General features: G+C 39.9%; 1 protein-coding gene and 1 long non-coding RNA gene across 3 annotated transcripts in view; one reads left to right on the plus strand and one right to left on the minus strand.

The window, feature by feature from the left end:
* Window positions 1-1282: 1282 nt before the first annotated feature.
* On the minus strand, window positions 1283-5008 carry LOC134161131 (uncharacterized). Its single transcript, XR_009963843.1, has 2 exons — window positions 4848-5008; window positions 1283-4120 (listed from the first exon to the last, which is right to left on the minus strand). It is a non-coding gene; the product is annotated as an uncharacterized LOC134161131 (long non-coding RNA).
* Window positions 5009-5305: 297 nt separating this feature from the next.
* Window positions 5306-20412, plus strand: part of CAND1 (cullin associated and neddylation dissociated 1) — a 29876-nt gene continuing 14769 nt past the window's right edge. The window contains exons 1-2 of one of the 2 annotated variants that reach the window (XM_062613683.1): window positions 5306-5492; window positions 9515-9658. In XM_062613683.1, coding sequence (XP_062469667.1) covers window positions 5425-5492; window positions 9515-9658 — 212 coding nt within the window. In that variant the 5' untranslated portion in view covers window positions 5306-5424. Of the gene's footprint in view, window positions 5493-9514; window positions 9659-20412 lie in introns of those variants that run through there. The other variant, XM_062613684.1, reaches the window with a different exon arrangement.

The following is a 20412-nucleotide window of genomic DNA, read 5'->3' on the forward strand; positions in this document are numbered from 1 at the left end:
AAGTTAGAAGACTAATAGAGCCCTACAGTAAAACATGCATAGAGTATGAAAAAGATCAAAACATGAATCAGTTTGTGGTGTCCAACAGAGACACATGCTGACAGGCAGTGGATTATGTTTGTTGCTCAAGTGATGGCAGGCTGGCAACAGGCATCATCTGCTCTGAGAGTCACGGAGTCACTGTACCTTGGACGATCCCGTAGACGAGTCAGTTTTGCTCCAAGAAATCAGACTCTGCACAGTTACACTCTATTGCATAGATTCATTAATTCCAATTTAGTTTTAGCCCTCTGTGTTCACCCTGATTCATGGAAGAATAATTACATTTGTATTTTTTCATTTTTGCTGTTACTGACAGTCTCATAAATGAGGGAGGGAGATAGCAAGCACATCCTATAGACCCGAAATGAAGCACTCTTAAGCAAGAATCCACAAAACAGCAGCAGCGCTTTAAAATGTTATGAAATGAAACAGATTAGCCCTTATGTCTGTCTTGACAAACATTGACTCATATTGTAATTAGCCAATGTACCAACACTGAAATTTCTAAATTACCAGTATAGTCAAGGCTTTCCTGAAATGTGGGATCCGGAATAAACAAAATCCACAGCACAGCTACCTCTGGTTCTAATAAGCCTAAATAGTCCAAACACTTATTATAATTTGTATTTTTATGACTTCTGAAACACAAAGAGCATTGTTCAACATCAGAAGTTCCAATTAAACAACTGCTTTAAGTTTACTGGAGACAAGCATCTCTAGTACAAGCATGGCTGAGATCATTACATGAAGAAAGCTGGGTGTGCTGACATAAAGGGAAACATAATTGGCTCTGAAGCAATTACAAATGCAGAGTTGTGATAAGGAATGAAAATGGAAATGGTCAAGGAAAAAGAAAACCAAACTGGACTGATTTTCAGAAGAGGTATTAAGGAACACAAAAAACTTTTGTTCTGTAAACCAAGTTCATCTGGCATGAAAATAATACAATGACAAAAATCTTTTAATCTAAATTTTCAGCTCATGCTTCAAATCAGATTTCATTTGAAAAATTCATTTTATTTTTGGGTGATTGTGGAATGTATTCATATAGTTTTGACCACAGATGCTGCAAAAAGCTGTGCAATGTTTAGCAACCAGAAGGGAGATTTATTTTAGAATTTTTGTGTTTTGCTTGTTTGTTTTTCTAATTAAAATACTGTTAAATTTTTTTCCTCAAGATATTACATTTCCTGAAACTTAATCTTATGATGAGGGTGCTATTGGAGCTCTGCTCTTTTAGAGAGGCAATTGCAGCCCATTTGACAGTTGCTTCAGTCAACTGCTTAACCGGATGCATGTATTATTTTCAGCACTTTTTTTCCCAGATCTTTCTCTATTTAAAGCTGATGGAATCAGACACTTTGCTTTGCTTTACAGAAGTGGATCATCTGGGTTAAGGAAGGAAAGCCTAAGCAGTTCACAGCTGTAGATATTATTTATTCTTCTTGGTAAGTGTAGAAATCTCCCCTAAATGAGTATCTTCTATTGTCCAAAAATGAAACAGTTTTAGGTGACAATTAGCACAGTAGCACCAACTGCTTTTGGAAAGATGCTTTGGGATTCTTACTTAAACTGCATGTGAACAAGTTTTCAGCTTTAAGGAGAAAGAAAAACTTCGCTAAAACTTTGGCTTAGGAAGTGAAAGGCAGCTTATGATTTATTTAGTTCCAAATGTGCCCTACTTTGGAAACTCCTACCATTTATTATGGAATGTAATCTAACTTTAAAAATAATGAAAACAGAAAATAAAAGGGTGGAGAGAAGGAGGAGGGGAAACACCCTTAAGAGAGCATTGTTATGATTAAGATTCCAAAGCCAAGTTTCTAGTTCTCCAGTTAATGTGCTTTCATCTTTTGGAACGCAGTATTTTATTCAATGTAATTCAGGGATAGCCTTAAAACACACATTTACCCACACAACTGTTCTAGCATAGGTTATGCTGCTTTTTCAATTTGTTTGCTTTAAGTTAAAGATTGTTGTACCATTCTTTTTTGTTTCATATTTAAATCTAGATCACTTCTTTGACACCATCTGTGGTTTGTTAATATAATCAGCAGATACACTTGTAAAAACTTTCTTTCCAGACATCTTTTTAAAAATTCAAAGTTCAGATGTACAAAGTCAGTCACGCATCTAAGAGATAAGCCATGACTGTAAGGTTCTTGGCTCAAATATCTGCTTGCAGCAGTGAGCAGCAATTTTCCTTTTATTACCCCAAAAACCAGCTGTAAAAAACGATAACCAGCTTTAAACTTGTCATCCTAAAGGATTCCCTTTAAGCCGAGTAAAGCTGTGTGGTATAGTTCTTTCCAGGATGATAGACAAAGATGTAGCACATTCCTGATGTCCTCTGCAATCAGTGGGATCACAACTCCCATGTGAAGTGAAAGGGCAAATTTTTGAGGGTTCAAATTCTAGTGCTGTGAATGCATCTCTAAACTAAACCTGCTCTTCTCTCATCTTCAGCATTTGGGGAATATATTTGCAAGTGTAAAGCAAGATAAATCCTTTCAGGTTCCAGCAGTTAATTAAGCTTTCAGCTATCTTTGTGAATGAACCAAGAGCGTCTAATATGCATGTCTACAGGGAACAGATCAGGAGTACCACTCCATCTGTGAAGTTGTTTGCTATCAGCTGGAAAAAATCTCTTCGCAATTAGCTTTTCTCTGTGTGTAACTTCCTCTGGAACACTGCATCTACTATAGCTGAATCCCAATTGTAATAAATGTTCTTGAAGAAAATACTTGTAACTTCCTTCATGATGGCCTATGTTTCTGGCAGTAATAAGAAATCAGGTTTAAGCAGTGACAGGGTAAGCTGGCTGAGGTATAGAAACCAGCATGGGAAGGATAACGCTAAATGATTTAAGATAATTTTAAAGTGTTCAAGGTTGTGCAGCAGACTAGAGCAGAATTGTTCTGAAATTATCTGATTTTTTTTTTCTCTCGTACACTTGCTTGTAATAAGTATATGTATGTAGGATTCCCAAAGTCAGAAACAGCTTAGTTTAATGTCTAATTGGAAACAGTGAGGATTAAAAAAGTTAAATCCCTACTTGAGTGGATCTGCTTAGAAGGACATGAAGACCTTACACACCATAGAGTTTTCTATTGTCTGATTGGTCTTAACATGCTTATCTGATAGAATGCAGCACGGTAACCATGTGGGCAGAACACTTTTGGAACAGATGATCTTCACCACCCCATAACCATTCCATCCCCGTTCAGTCAAAAGTTACGAACATAATGTGGTAATGTGACACTGACATCTCAGAAACAAATTGTTCCTGGGAAATGTAACATATGCAAAAGTCATGGTCACTGAAATGATTTAGAATAGCACTAATGTTCACATGGCAAAATGTGAATCAATATGCCAAATGTTTGTACTTCAACTTTTTATGTCTCAGTACTTCAAAGAGCAGCTACACAGTTTTTGTGTGTAGTATAATACCATCACAATTCAGATGCCATAAACCATTTTCAGCTGTCACAACCAAGTCAAGGCAATCTATCTTCACATGTATTGTTCCAGCTGGCTTCGTTGAATATCCAACACAGGCATTCAAGCAAAATGAAGTAAAGAAATTCACTCTCTAAAAGGAACTTTTAAGTATTCCCAAACCAAAGGAGTGTATGGCCTATTTGAAAATCAGTCAGCTCTCCTGAGTGCCTTCCCTCACTGTAGTTCCTCTACCCATACTGAAGTTTCCCCATATCTCTTCAGGATACCCACCCCCCTCCTGACTACTTGCATTTTCCTTACTCTATCCCTACATCACACCTCACCACAGTGCTACTGATCCAACATCATGCTGCACACCTCCTTACCCCATACACTGTTTCACTGTACAGTGCTAACCTATGACCAAGTTGCTCCGGGGAATGAGATCAGTACGTATTAAGCTCTCTCTCCAACAAAGACGATTAACAATATGACTATCTTTGAAAATACAAGCTTGAACACTGTGGCTGGGTGACAGGCCATGGCAGTGACACACAGTTTCTCTCCACCGAGTAGAACATTCTTTCCACCAGCTGTTGTCCAAGGCTGCCTGCAAGATGCATGTAATAAATGCCTATTTAAAAGAAATTTTTAGTCCTTTTTTCTTTTTAATACACATTAAGTGATCTAAAAGCTTTTTAGTTTTGCTGTACACACGCGTAACTGAGAGGGATTAAGGTTATTTAACGTTCTTGTATTTTAACATGAACCTTAAGGAAGATCTAGTATGGAAACATTACCCCAGTTCTCCCACTGCTCTGTACCATGCACTGATGCACAAACAGATCAGAGGTTAGGCCCAGAAAAGTAACAAGATCAACATGAATGAGCTATAAAATAAATAAATAAATAAAAATTATCTGAAATACATCCTTTGGCTTCCAAGGCTCTGAAAGTGCTTACATCAGATTTTCAAGCTGTCTTCTTCAAACTACAGCCAAACAGGAGCTTGCTCCCCTTTTTTTTTAAACCAAGAAATTTGATTTTCACATCACCACTACTGGCTTCCATCAAACATTTCTCAGCGATGGCAGCCGCACATGTATGAGAGGGCCCGGAACAGAAGCTACAGCGTCTGTTAACACCGCAGTATGCCATGTCTGTAACGGCCGTAGTACAAAAATCACATCTGGTGCCTACCCACTCAGGGCACTGACAGGCACTCGGAGCGTTGGTGAATCCTTTTAATGTGGCCAGCTTCTAGGTCGAAGTGTACTAACAGCCACGTTTCAGTCGGCTCTCGCTCGAGGTGAGACCTGCGGAACCCCAACAAACACCACCCCACCTGCAAACCGCCTCACCCGCTCACCACAACGAGGCTCCACATCCCGGCGAGCAACGCGCCGCGGAGGCCCCTCCGTCCCCCCCCCCTGAACTACACGTCCCGGCGTGCACCGCCGATAGCTGCTGGTGCGACGTGGACAGGATGCACGCCGGGAAGCGTAGTCCTCGCCAACCTTCCCACCGCCTCCCGCCGCCGCATCCCCGCCTCCCGCCACCCTGCAACGGAGGCCTAAACTTCCCGCGCACGCTCTGCGCCACGTACGCCCTGGCGTCACACCGCCGTGGGCACCTCCCTCCCAGTGGCAGAGCCAATCCAGGGGCGCCGACTTCCGCGACCTTTCACCCGGCGCCAAGCGCTAGTGGCTCCCAGCCCGCCGGCCCCTCCCGCCGTGTCAGCCGCAGCCGCAGGAGGCGGCGGAGTGCCCGCCTTTCTCCGCCGCCCTCGTCCCTTCCACCGGCTCTGGCTCTGGCCCCGGCCCCGGCCCGCCCTGCCGTCCCCAGCAGCGGGCGAAGTGGAGCCGGCGAGGCCGGGAAGACGCTGCCGCCTTCTTCTCTTCTCCTCTCCTCCTTTCCCTCCCGGCCGGGTCCGTCAACATGGCGAGCGCCTCGTACCACATCTCCAACCTGCTGGAGAAAATGACATCCAGCGACAAGGACTTCAGGTGGGGCTCGCCGCCGCCGCCGCTCCCCCGCCGCGCCCTCCCCCGCCCGCCCGGCCCCGGCGCGCCCGCAGGCCCCGCGCCTCCCTGCCCCCATGGCCGTCTCCGCGCCGGCCCCGGGCCTGGCGCCGCGGCTGTCAGGGCCCGGTACCGCCAGACCGGGCCGTGCTTGCCTCGGTACCTCCCTGCGTGGAGAGGGGCCCCCCTTCCCTCGCTGCCTCTGCAGGGCAGGGCGCGAATCTGCAACTACCTCGGGAAGTAAGTTCCTGGGAGGCAGGGCCTCCTCGCTGCCGGTGAAGGACGGGACACGGCAGTGCCCGAAAAGCCGCGGCCTCCACGCCTCGTGGGCAGATATCCTAGGCAGTCGTGAGGAGCGAAGTGGTCGTCAGGTTTGCAGAACTGCGTGGGGATAGGTGAAGGCGGAAGTTAGCATTTGATTTTTTTTGGCCTCGCAGATGCTCAGAAGACGAACGGACAAAGACCCGAGCAGCCTGCTGTGGCTGACCCCACTTTCAGCAGCAGAGATTGGGTGAGATGACCTCCCAGGGTCCCTTCCCAACCTCAAAAAATACGGACCCTGTGACTCTGCAGATAGGAGCAGGGAGGGCCACCCAGCACAGCAGGCTTGAACATCATCTTGAACTCCCGTGCTTTCTGGATGCTGCATGTTGTAGACAGAAGAGTTTTGTGCTACTCACATAATTTGGTGTTGCCTTTCAAAGTCTTTGCATCCAGAGAGAGGTCCAGTTGAGTCTTAAGGGGACAGAACGGGTATATCAATTTTGAGGCTCTGTCATAGGAGCACTACTTCTTATTGATCATTTGCTTGCTTTGCAGTAAATTAATAGCAGATAAAAGGCAAGGATCAGAAAGTATTAAGTATCAAAAAATGAAATGTTGTAAGTAAGTTATTTAAAACCCAGCAAAGGTAATACACAATAGTTGTAGCAAAATGTTAAGTTAAAAATAATTACATTTGTTTGTATTGTGTGCAACCGGTAATTCACGTTTGAAGCCTTTATTTGTCAAAGAGGGTACATGAATTCAGACAGGGAAAAGGCGTAAAAGACACTGGGGTTTTGTTGCTTTGCTGCAGCATTAAAGTGCTTAGTTTACAGTTAAAAAACACGTGGACATCCAAACAATTCTTTTGTTAATATATTAAGACCTAAAGGAAAACAGAGGTGAAGATGAAATAACCATAGAGTTGGACTTGGAATAATCTTGTTTGCTTTTGACAAACTGTTGTAGCACTGGACACGTGAAATAAATTTATGGGAATTTATGTTGATTTCTGTCATATTTTAGTAGCTTGATATTACCTGGGAAGTTTAAGCTAGAAAGTTTGGAAGTAGAAAAACAATTTGGTTAGTCTAAAAAGAGGCAATCCAGAATTTCCTGATTTACTTAAATTGTACTAAAAATAAATTCAAACATTTTTCCTCTGAATATTAGTGAAGATCTCTGTACTTTCATCATACTAATTTGTTTCTGTGATTAAGTGAGCTTTCCGTTTTGTACTAATGGGGAGCATGACTTAGAAAAAATTCTAATGGATACCAGCTAAATACTGACTTTGAGTATAAAACTTTTTGCATAAAAAAGCTAGGTTATACCTATCAAATGCAGTTGTAGCAAGCACTTTTTTCCCCAGCTGCATGTACTTAAAACTTGCTTTGTAATTGTGTAGAGTGCACTTTAAAAATGACTTGTTTTAGGACATTTGAACAACTTTGGGGTTCTTAAATAGTAAAAAAAAACCCGAACAAACAAAAACAACCAACAGGAGAGAAAAACAAACAAGAAACCAAATAAAAATTCCTAGCGTAGATTAAAATCTGACTTTACAAGCCATGGAAATGGGTGACAGTAGACCTTTACAAACTGGCTGTTATGCGGTAATGCATTTTATGAAACTTTGTGTGTCTTATTTGCATAATAGATAAAATAGTATTTAGTGCATTTTTCTAAGGTGTATTTGAAGAGGGACATTGTAGTTAACTTCTTGATACCAAGAAGCTGAGTATAACTTACAGTTCAAGTAGGCACTTTACCATAAAATTTAACCCTCTGCTTTTTGACTAAACTGACTTGTTTAATGACTGACTTGTCTGGCACAAATGTTTGTAGTATCCAGAAACTCAGACTCTAAAATGGACAGTAACCTAAGGTGGCAATTTACTGTGTGGCTGTGAGAGGAGGAGAATGACTACTCTGAGTACAAGGTATGAGGAGCTGCTTATGTGCTACTGCTTTGCACCAGGTAAAGTTTGATGTGCCTGAGGAGGAAGCAGCCATGACTAAAGGCCACATCTAAACTACTCAAAACCATGTTTCTAAATACCAGCTACTTTAAGGTTGCCAAGCCTCCCCACAGCGTTGGGAAGGAGTTGGATTTATTTTAATAGCGGAGTCTGCCAGGAGGACTCTTCAGTTGTAGTTGAGTGCAGAAGCTTGTGAATGCGCTGAGGATGCACAAGCTTTGCTCAGTTTAGGAACTTGTCACAATTAGGTGATGAGTGTGTGTGAACTTGTAAGACTAGGAAATGAGAACTATTGACCAGGGAAGTGAGGAGAAGCTCTTAAGACTGTTTAAGAAAAGGATTTAAACATAACGATAACAAGGAGACAGTTTTTGAATTTTCTGCTATTGGATGATTTTATGTATATCCTTATTCCCATCCTATCTGTTCATTACCTTTACTTACCAAGATGCTTTTTTCCCTGTTGTGCTTAAAAGCTGATGCCATTTGCATTTATCATTTGCTTATGCACACATCTGGTTCCTGTCAGATTACAGGGTTGCTTCAGTGGGTGTGTTGGTGAGAATGAAAAATGAGTGAGGTCTTATCTTAGAAACACCTTGAGTCTATTAGGCTGGAATTACTGTATTAAAAGACAGGACAAGTTGAAGTCCATTATGTGAGGACAGACATCTGGTATTTGTGATGCATATTAAGATTATGCAGAGGCTTGGCTTTCATTTTCAGTAAAAAAAGAGAACTATCTAGCATGTCAGGCTATAGAGATAACCTTCCAAGTATGACCTGAGCTCAAGTGATGTCTGCCTGAGGCTTATGTGCCTGAAGTCCAAATGTCAGCCTAAACTGTTTAATTACAAACCATTTTTGTCTGGGGCTTTGAATGCGGGTTGGGACCGGTACTGAAGCCCGTGGGATTCATAATTGAGTAATACATCTGTATTATTTCCTCTGAGAAGAGAGGGCACTTACAAAAGAAGAACAGATTGGAAAACAGACTTCAGAAGGAAGAGAAACAAAAGGCATAAAAGCAATATTTTTGGAAAGGCATTTCCTAGCATGTTCTTTTATTGGGGGATGTGACTGTTACTGAACAGAAAATCAATGGATATGAAAGATGATTTTATTTGCTTGATCTGTCAAGAATTAATCCTGGTCTTTAATGTAGCACCCTGGGTTGAGGGTTGGATAAACATGATCTGCTGTTGTCTGAACTATAAACCAAGTAGTCTGTACAGGGCAAAAAAATGCAAAATACATTAATTGTAGCTTGCTTTTATTCCTCCATTGTTTGGCTTTTGTGAATTTTATGGGAGAATGTTTGAAAAACCTTCTGTATTTTTCTTCTTGCTTAAAATTAGTCTTAAAATAAACTCAGGTAATTATTTTTATAAAAAGGTTTTTAAAAAGCCTGTTGTTTTAAAAACATCAACATAGCTCATGAAAGGACTACTTAAAATCCAGAAAAGTGAGTTTTAATTTGTAAAGATCATTTAGAATATAATGGAAACACTGGAATTAAAATGTGTAGCAGCTCTCATCAGGGAGGGATGATGACCCAACTAAAAGTTACTTTCTGTTTCAAATATGATTTTTCTCCTCTTTTTTTTATAACTAAAATAAATGCTGAAAACAGCTAACAGTAATCCAGTGTTAAATATGATTTATGTGATAGCCCATGGTGGAAACTGAGAATCTTGAATCATGAGCACCGTGAATAACCTGTATCTTTCTGGTAATAATTATCTGACTATCTTTTGTCAGGTTTATGGCTACTAATGACTTAATGACAGAACTACAGAAAGATTCTATCAAGCTGGATGATGACAGTGAAAGAAAGGTGGTGAAGATGATTTTGAAGTTACTGGAAGATAAAAATGGTGAGGTGCAAAACTTAGCTGTGAAATGGTGAGTATTCTTGTTCTGTGGTATAAGGAATTGTTTAATGACTGAACAACATAAAGCATTTTTGAAAAACTTCAAGACCACTGCTACACAAAATAATTGTGAAATTGATGTCTGCAAGGGAGCTGTTATACTTGTAGGTTTCCTGTCTTAATTTTAGTTTTTACAGAACTGTTTTTGTTGACATTGTGGATTAACATTTGGAGTTTCAGGTGACATAGCACATGCAGTCCTTGCTGCAAGTGTGTGAATGACATGCTTGTTCTTTGGTGATAATTCTTGAATGCTCAATAGATTTAAGAAGGTTATAATTCACTGGTGGTTGCCTCATTGATATTTGACTGTGAATAGGTAGATGTATTTGAGTAGTTTTCAAGCAGAGATTAAAACCAAAAATGGTAAATACACAGTCTTGGTTATCAAATATGGAACTTAACTCTTCACTAATATTCAAAATATGGTGTTGATGGTTGTTTGTGCTCTGCAGAAACTGTAAATGCTTTGTGGAGTCAGGCTGCAGTTACTTGCATCTGAGAGGCTTCTGTTGCTTCGCTGCCCTCTCTTCCTCACTTTAATTGTACATCTGGTGTAGCTTTTCCAGAGCACCCTTTGAAGAGGTGCTGTTTATCGTGATGTACTTTTTATTCTTGGCCCTTCTGACTTTTTGTGCCCTTCAAGAGGGCCTTCTCCTTTAAGAAGCTTCTAGTGTTCACTGAGAATGGCTCTTGTTCCATGAGCTCAGATTTTCTAAAATACTCCATCTACTCTACTTAAATTGCATGAGGCATGAATTGAAGTAAACTTGCTGTGCAAGAGCTTTGGACAGCCTTGAAGAGTAGTTTCACATTGTGACTAGCTGAGTTAGTTTGTTTCAGCTTGTTATTCTTTACAGTTTGCTCCATCAGACTATCAAAGCAGAAAATTAAAGTCTGTGTGTACATCTGCTTTTGTACTTGGGAGCTATGTTTGCCTCAGCTTCTGAAATATATTGAGTGATGGTAACTAAGATCTTGTACAGAGACACTAGTTAAGGAATAGTGAGTTTCAAGCCAAAGTTTAATCTTAGCAGTATAGTAATGTAATTGTTACTACTTTTTCACTAGTCTTACCAGGGTTGTGGAGTTGTTTAAATGTGTCTTCCCCCCTTTTTATAAACAAACAATACAAATGGTGTGTTTCTTTTTAATTCGGACTTCTGCAGTGTCCAAGTTCCTAGTGGTACCGCTTAAGTTCTATGGCTTTGAAACAGGTTGCTCAGAAGAGCAGATTATTATGAAACTTGGCTCAGGCTTAGAATTATCTTTATGTGAAATAGCATTTTGTATAAAAGTTTCATTGCAGCATGCATGCAGTACAAGTTTGGAGTCTTTCTGAGAAATCCAAATAATGCTTAAGAACAGTGTTATATTTACTGTAATGGGACAAGAAACATGATGGAAAAGTTTTCAGGTAAATTGTAAACATTCACCTCGAATGTGTACATTCTTGAACCTGTTAAATTTTCTTTTGCATCCCAATCACTTCCAGATATGCTTTGAGGACAAAATAAAAACCGCCTTAAAAGAGCATTCTCTTACTAAGGCAGCTTATACTCATGGTATTGTTCCACGACAGTTTTAAGCTAGTTCAGGCTAATGCTGCTTTGCTGTTCTCAACTTCTTTGTCCCTTTTCTTATGCTGTTGCTTTTCAGATTTTGTTGTAGACTGGTTTGGGGACTTAAGTTTTCCTCTGGCTTAATGCTCTCCTCCTGCAATTGGATGAACATTCGTAGAAACAATAGTGGGGTGAAGGATGGTGGGAGAGGTTGAACACTATTATTAAGCTGTAGTTTTTCTAAGATGGTTGAAGCTGATTGAAACTCTTCCATCTAATACAATGCTGAGTGTAAACCAGATTTGTTGAGAAATTAAATTCAGCCAGCATATTTTTCTTGACTTTGTTTTTTATAATATTTTGTGCTGTCATTCTTGTCTATTTCTGTGACAAATTTGTTGGCACTTTCAGCTGAGAAAAGCATAAACTGCATTTAGATCTCTGTTAGTTTAAATGCTCTGGTGAACTTTACATGCTGTCAGCAGGACCTTTCATCAAACTAGTACTTGATGACCCATTTGAGTAGGTATGGATTACCTCTCTCACAGAAAAGGGATTTAAGACAACCCTGTGTACCTTTGAATCTGTATTTGAGACAGATTTTTCCTTGGGGAAGACAGAAAAGATTTGCAATTTGTTATGAGAGATTCTGCTCCAGGTAGATCAATGGAAACACTGTGAATGGCATAGGTATCGATCACTCCTTTAGCAGGTAAGAACCTCCTGTGGTACAATCACTCTTTCAGGGTTTGATTTGTGAGGTAACAGAACAGAACAGATTTAGAACAATTCAGAGCAGCCTTAAAGCACCATTTATTTTTAGGCAAGCGTAGCAACAAGTAAGTAGTGTTCTGGTTTTGCCTTATCCTCTGCTTGCTTTCACATATGGGTATAAAGGGCTCTATTGGTTAAAATGCTGCTGAACTTGTTTCTTATTGTCTCTTCAAAGCACACTAGTGATTTTGTTCTGATTCTTTCAGTTATATCACACTGTTTTGGACAGGATAAAACATGTTATCCGTTGGTTAGCGGAAGTCAGGTTGAGAGTTCATGGATATTTGGGTAGCTACCTTGTGAGGTGATTGTGCAGTTCATTTCTGAATAAAAAAGAAAATTAATGAGCTGCCTTTGTGCTCTTGGAGTAAAACTCAATCTGCTCTAAGTTGGAACCTACAAAAGGGAAGTGAGTATGTTTGTCAAGCTTCTGTTATTGCAGGCAGTAGATGCAAACTGGGTCAGTAACTGCAGGTTGTTCACCTTGTTTTTCTTAGGAGCATGTAACTTTTTAAACATATTCTTCTTGTCAACATTTTTTTTCTGCAGGAGTTGTTTTTTGCTTCATCTGATAGCCATAGGCTGTTTTATAGTCAGCCAGTGTAGAAAATGCTGTTGGATGTTCTTATGGCATATTCTTAGTTTAAGGCTGTTAGTGTAGTCCATGGTATCCTGTGCACCTTATTACAGTAGTAGTTATGCTGCCTGTAGCTCTGTCCAAGATTATGTGTATTTGGATTAGACAAGCAGTTTGGTTTATCTAAGCATAGGTATTGTGTTGGATGGATGGTTTGTTCATTGCTGGTGATGTTGGGTGTAATGTTCTGTTGGCCCAAATTACCCATTAATTGTTTCATATGTTCAGTATTGTAGTTTAATGATGAGCTGCTTCTTGTTTTAAGCAGTTATCTTTGGTTTGTAATTCTGGCATTTAAACCTGTACTTAAAATTTTTATTGCTTCACACTGAGCTGTTTCCTGAAACCTGTAAAAACCAAAACAAACACAACATATATAAATACATGTAAGAAAAAAGAGGGATCAAAGTACTTTCAGTGTTTCCTCCCTTGCGATACTGTAGTTTCTCTGCATTCATCAGTGTGACTTCTCTGGGCAGTAGTTCAATGTAGCGACCCCTGCTTGATGCTGTAAGTGTGAGTCATTAGTATGAGCAGGGTGATGCATGCATTGGTTGTTGTGTGGCTGATCCGGTTCGGCAGCTTTAAAGTTTTTTGGATGCTGTGGTAATACACTGGGGCACATCACGCTATACTGGTGATTTGAATCAGCAATATTTTTTTCCATTTATGAGTTTTAACTCCTCACTGTAAGTAGGTGTGCTTATTTGATAGCAATGAAGATATGCCAGTTTGAGGCTATACTTGATCACGAGTTGATGTCCCTCTTCCTAATAAGAAGCTATGCTACAAACACTTCTTTCTTTTTCAAATGTATGTAACTTAAAGGAGGCAGTGTGTTATAGTTGCTGTTTATTTGCACAGGCAGCTCTAAGAGAAACTGGACACAAATTAGTGGCTAGAGAAAGGGAAAAGATCAAAGACCACTTAAAACAGTATCTGAAACTGCCTTCAAATGTGTAAAACACATACATAAGTGCAAAAGCTTTGTTTTCTGAATTGATTTTATAAAAGAAGGTTGCACTTTATTTTCCACTTAAAAGCTTAGTTTGTAATCTGGAACTAATAATAAGGTCTGTAGGTGATATCTACTGGTTTTAAAGGCGAGAAAAGCTTGAGGCAATTTTTTAAAAAATGTGCTTCATAACTGGTATGTCTGTTTTATTGAACTAAGAGGCTGAATAGATGGGGCTGAAGACACTTATTCAGGTAAAATCTGGTTTAATGCTTTCTAGAAACTAATTTCGAGTATTTTTGTGAATGACTTAGTCATTTCGAGGGTTTGGTCATAAGCAAAAAGGTGTTTCCTATACTTAATGGAGATGGATCTAACTGACCAGCCTTTGCTGTGATTATATTAGTTACTCATAGGTTACATTTGAAAAAGAAACATTTAAATCAGAAACATTTAGTATTTGTTCAATAGCTCAGGTTTAAAAAAAGGCCTTACCATCATTTCAGATATTTTCACTTATGGAACAACTGTTTTTTGGTGGGGATCTGCTTCTCGTCTGTCAAAGCTGATGTATAAAAGGATGCTGTCAGCTGCAAATCTCTAGGATGCAGAAGATGCATTTTCATAGAGCTGCAGCAGTCATTGCGAACTGCAAAAAGCAGAAGATGTGATCTTCCAAGCAGTGAAAGGAGGGATGACATTGCCACCTGGAATCTCACCAACCAGGTAGCAAACTTGTGCACTACTGATCAGAAGAAAACTTTCAGGATTGCTACTCTGAAGGCTTGCCATGTTTTTTAAAGGGTACTGTCACTCAGTTTTGTATGAATACACTTCCATAATTGTACAGGTGCTTGTTCCTGCTTCCTGGTGTTTCTATTTACAGTGCTGTTCCTGGAGCCTGCAGCATTACAGATGTGAAGTAGTTTCTACAGATTCTGCATTTGCACCTTTGTATACTGTAGTCTGTTGACTGAAACACATGGAATTTCTTTGGACCACTCTAGATGGTCCTCATAGCTTGGAATTGTGACTGTTTCTGTTCTAGGTGATTTGTGCTTGCGATGCTTGTAACACGTTTTTACTGTGCACCAAGGGTAGATGAACGCAACAATGCTGTGAGCAGCCACTGACTGATGGTGTGTATTTGAAGAGAAACTAGTGATGTGTCAATGAAATACTGTCAAGGGAAACCTTTGCTGGAGAATGAAATGAAGTTGTGGAGAAAGCTGTGAGCTTTTTGAGCTACTGGAGAAAGTGTTTCGGCTTTCAGGAGTGCAGTCAGGGATGGATAAATGTATTTGAGCCTGGGAGATAGTGCTTGTAGTAATTTGTGTGTTGGCAAATGCATGTGTATAAATCTGGAATTTATCTGCTGGAAGAAAGAAGATCTTTACCAATATCATTCACTAGAAATTATTTTAATAAGGTTGCAGTATTAATTTACCATGATTGAAGCAGTAAACTAACCAGATTATACTGTGGATATGGTCCTCTAAATCCCTGCTCTTAGGGATCTAATAGCTATGGAGATGATTTGATAGAATCTGAAGATTCCAGTACTTTTTTCTTAAATTAAACGTCAATTTCAGGTTAGGGCCTGAGATTTGGCTACTTTTAACAAAGGGTGCTCTGTCAGGGCTGTTAGTTTTTGCAGAAGTAGTTATACTTTCTGAAGTGAGTTGCATTACATCTTCATTTCTGTATGCTTAAAAGGCTTCTTTTTATGCCTTTCATCAGGTACCAGTCAGTAGCTCCTTTAACAGTTCTCTTGAGATCATCTGTAAGCTCTTTCTTTTAGAAATGTTGCCCCAAATTGTTTTTGTGTATACATTTTTAAGATACCTGTGTATCTCCATAAAACACAAAATGAGTAAATTGCAATCTTCCTGAACCTGTGGCACTGGGGTGATCTTAATGCATCAATTTCAGATGTCTGTGGCCTAGTTTGAATATGTTAAGCTAGTTCTAAGTTTCGTGTATTAATAAAACTGAATTAGTTGTGATATTTCAGTGCATGGTTTTGGTAAATGTGTTGCCTTTGATGCTTTTTTTTTTTCCTTTTAAATTTCCATATTGACAGTATTTTCAGCAGGTTTTACTGCACAAGCAGGGTGGGTAAGGAGAGAAGGAAGCCAAGCAGGTTACAGTTTGTGAAGAAAGATATAGAAAGTGGTAGGTGTGATTGACTTGGGAATTGCATATTTCAGGGTGCTAATCTTAAATGCTGTGCCTCAAGTGCAAACACTGTTCTGAGTTCATGGGGGTAAGGCATTATGAGCATGGCCATTGAAAAAGAAGCTCTTAAGTTTGTCTGACATGGTGACAGGCTGTTAATGCCAAAACTTTGACTCTTACACTTGTTACTATCATACTCTAAGTCGCACTTGGTGACAGTTGAAACAAGGGCTTGTTTTATATAATAGATAAATCTCCTTTGTCCATGCCCTCCTCCTGTTTGTACTCCTTGCTTGCTGCCTTTTGTGTTTGTTGGGCATTTTAAATGATAATTAGCTCTTGCTACTGTGGATTCTTTGACCTGGAAAGAAAGGGTAACAGCAGTGGGCTGCATACAGCAGGTTTTGAGATGAAAGATGTGTTTTGGTTTTGTCTGCTGTAGAATCATGTGTACTAGGTGCCCAAGAGTGAAGGCCATAGATCTCAGCCATTTGAGTCCATCTGGAATTACTGTCTCTTCTGGATCTGAGCCTAGCCCTCCAGTGTAGCTCCCTCCAACAGCTGTACGTGATGGTTTAGTTTGAGCTGTTGGAAGACTCATTTTTTGTGTGTGTTTTTTTTTTTTTTTTTTTAGGAATGGAAAAAGTGGGTGAGCATATTGGGTGAAACAATTTTTGAGGGTCTACAATTGTCCTGTGGTGTGAGCTGTATGGTGGAAAGGGTTGGTTTTGAAATGACTGAGAGCACTATTAAGGCAGGAAGCAAAGGTGTGAGGAACTTTGGTGTGTATGGGAGTCTTTGTAGCAGGAGAATGGAAAGCTAGATGCTGAGACTGAAGACCAGGTTTCAGAGGAACTTGGAATTTGGGTTTGGATTTACCCTGTAGGTGCTTCTAAACTTGACCAGACTTTTCCTCTCTTTTTCCTCATGCTTGCTCAAAATGACAATTGCTCTGACCAGAAGTGGGAGTTGCAAAAGTGACTTGTTCAAAATGAACAAATTCTATGTCAAGTCTGACTGTACATTCAGAAGTTAATTTGATATGGTCCAAGAAGCCAAGTCACATTAAAAGAATTGTGAGGTAATAGAAAGTGTATATAGGTCAACAAGTAAAATTAATACATGATAACATTCCTTGTTAACAGCACTTTGATATTAATCTGCACATCCTCAGATCTCTACCACTAAAGCAATGCAGGAATGTCCTTCCCCCCCCTCCCCCCCAGCTGTACCAGCATGGTAGTAAATGTGGGGTTTGTCTTCTTGTCATTCTAGGTAAATGCACTACTAAGCTCCTAAACTAACTTCAGTGCCTTTATTTTGAATGCCATAGCCTTGAGCCTTTCCTTCTGCATAGTGATCTGTGACCTGTGTGTTCCTTCACAGCTGCCTGGCTGACAGCTTTATTAGGTAGCAGTAAACCTAGGGTCCAGCTGTGTTCTTGGAGAGTTAGACTTAAACTCCAGAGCAATTTGCAGTAAACCAAGAAAAGCTGTTTCACTTGTCATCTTGTACATTGTATGCTTGTGTCTCAATGCATATAAATTAAGAAAGGAACCCTCCTTTAGACTGTAAAGACTCGAGTAATTTTTCTGTCTTAAACCACTTGTGGGTTTCTGTAATACAATAATGTGGGAATTAGATGATTTAAGTACCAAGTGTAAAGTTATTTAAATACTTCTTTGCCTGAGTGGCGTAACTTAATTTGGATTTGGGCTATCTACTTTCAGAATAATAGTCTTCATTCAGAGCTTAGTGTCTTGATAGCTTGGGCAGATTTCTGCGTGCATCTAGATGACTTCCCTCTGCCCTTCCTCCCCCCAGTTGTATTTAGTTGACTTAATGTCCATGCTTTTTTAACTGTGAAAGTTGCTCGTAATTCAGAATAATTTTCAAAATCATATGAAATAAAAACATAACATTCTTTCCCCGTTGTGATTACTAAAGTCTGAAAGGAAGTACTTCGTGAAGTGTTTCACATCCAGATAGTTTCTTTCCAGTAATCTGCTGCAATTAGAATATGGTGCAATGAATTTACTAGCTTTGCTAGAACTATTAATCAGGGTTTAGCTCCATACCACAACCTGGCAACTTTATTATTACATTGTACAACCAAATGTATGAAGTTGGATTTTTTTTTTTCCCTACCTTTTTTCAAGTGTCTTCAGCTTGTTTTGCTTTTGTAAAATGTTTTGAAAGGCTACTTTTGGAGAGGAGGGGAAAAATACCCTTGTGTATCAAACTAACTTGTGGCCAAACTGTTTAAAAAGTTTGATAATTACTGTTTGTTTCACATCAGGGAAGACTTAGGTGCAAATTAATATATTACGACTGTTCAATTTCTTTTCCTAAAGCATGGAACTCTGGTCACCCTGCTCCCTTTGCACTGAACAAGGAGTTAAACTAGGCAAATATTTCTAGTTGAAAGTTGGTTTGTTTTAAATTATGTTAATCTGGTTTACAAATAATTTCATCAGCTGCATGTTAAACTTCTCATGCCTTAAAAAGGTTGTGACCATATGGTGCTTAAATCATTGCAGTGTCAAAAGTCTGGCGTACTTGTAGTGGATAATGGCGTGGTTTTGAAAATTTCAACTTTTGCTTTCTTGATCTTAGTCTTGTTTTGATAACAGGATAGTTCATTTTTTCCTCAAGGGTTTCAGTTTGACTTCAACTCTCAAAAATTGGTGTTTACTAATCCGATAGATGTCATTTTAGTCTCAGCTTTACTAGAATCAACTTTAATGAAAAGCAGTATTAGCATTCAGTGTGGAAAAACATGAAGCTTCTATGGAGGCATTACATTCTAATGTAGTCCTAATATAATTAGTTGGTAATTGGCTTTAAGATGCTCCTTTCTTCACATTTGTTCATACATTGATTTTCACATATTTCAGTTTTATAGCTCCGATTTAAAAAGAGCTTGTCTGTGTACATTGTGCACAATGTTAGAGGACAGATACAAAATTTGTACCCTCCCTTGTAAACCACAGAAACATCTGTTGGGTAATGTATGGCTCTGTCAGTTGCACTAGAATCATAGAATAGTTAGGGTTGGAAAGAGCCTTAAGATCATCTAGTTCCAACACCCCTGCCATGGGCAGGGACACCTCACACTAAACCACATCACCTAAGGCTCTGTCCAACCTGGACTTGAACACTGCCAGGGATGGAGCATTCACAACTTCCCTGGACAACCCATTCCAGTGCCTCACCACCCTAACAGGAAATAATTTCTTCCATATATCCATCTAAACTTCCCATTTAAGTTTTAACCTGTTACCCCTTGTCCTATCACTACAGTCCCTAATGAGGAGTCCCTCTCCAGCATCCTTATAGCCCCCCTTCAGATACTGGAAGGCTGCTATGAGGTCTCCATGCAGTCTTTTCTTCTCCAGGCTGAACAGCCCCAACTTTCTCAGCCTATCTTCATACGGGAGGTGCTCCAGTCCCCTGATCATCCTCGTGGCCCTTCTCTGGACTTGTTCCAACAGTTCCATGTCCTTTTTATGTTGGGGACACCAGAACTGTACACAGTACTTCAAATGAGGTCTCCGGAGAGCAGAGCAGAGTAGAGGGGCAGGATCACCTCCTTCGACCTGCTGGTCATGCTCCTTTTGATGCAGCCCAGGATACGGTTGGCTTTCTGGGCTGCGAGTGCACACCGAAGCCAGCTCATCTTCATTTTCTCATCAACCAACACCCCCAAGATCAGCACTTGAAACTGCTTTAACACTGTCTATCCTCACAGCACAAGTCTGGAGCTGTTGCATGACCTTGCTTTGACTTCTGTACTGCAAGTTGAGCCCTGATTTCCACAAAAACAGCAGCAAAACTTAATATTTTGAAAAATGCTTCCTGAAAAAAAAAATCTACAGATGTTTCTCCACTCCTCAAACTCTTAACCAATTGTTTTGGTACAAAGAGTTTAAAAATCTACAGATGTTTCTCCACTCCTCAAACTCTTAACCAATTGTTTTGGTACAAAGAGCTTACTTGAAATCCTCACTCTTTACTGCTCATTAAAGTTCATGCTGAGAACACACATGTAAAATCTCTTGAAAGTCTTTGGTGCTTTGTCACTGTGGCTGAAGTTGAATTTGATGGTGATGTGTATAAATTCTGGTGTGTTTCATAGGAAGAAAAACATTGAGGTGCTGTTGAAAGTCAGGCTGTAGGATTTCCTTGGTGGAAATCTGGAGCAACTGCAAAGCAACTAGGAGATGGTCTGTGCACAACACCAAGTCAAAATGCTATTCATTATCCCTTTGATTCAGGTAGAAGAGAAAATAAATAGAAGTTTTCTGGAGTTATATCTGTTTTTCTGTTAATTCTGTTGTGGGCTATACTTCCCGTTTAATTCCCACATTTTCTGTAGGTGGTCCTTGCTGCTGCTGTCTTCATTCTTGCTTCAAGCCATTGCTTTTACTCCTGTGTGACTGCTGCACACAGCTCCTCATCTTGCTGCCATTGCTTCTGTCAGGGTCAGTGCAGAACCTAAGCTTGGTAGAACTTTAGCTTCATGTGACATGTCTAGTTTTGATGTCTTATTAGTAAGCATGCTTTCTTGATTGCATAGTGATATTATGGGTGCTGCCACAGAGAATTAAAGAGAGAAT

This window comes from Pezoporus occidentalis, unplaced genomic scaffold (assembly GCF_034315485.1).
Source record: "Pezoporus occidentalis ecotype Australia unplaced genomic scaffold, CSIRO_AGI_Poc_V1 ctg17, whole genome shotgun sequence".
Lineage (NCBI taxonomy): Eukaryota > Metazoa > Chordata > Aves > Psittaciformes > Psittacidae > Pezoporus > Pezoporus occidentalis.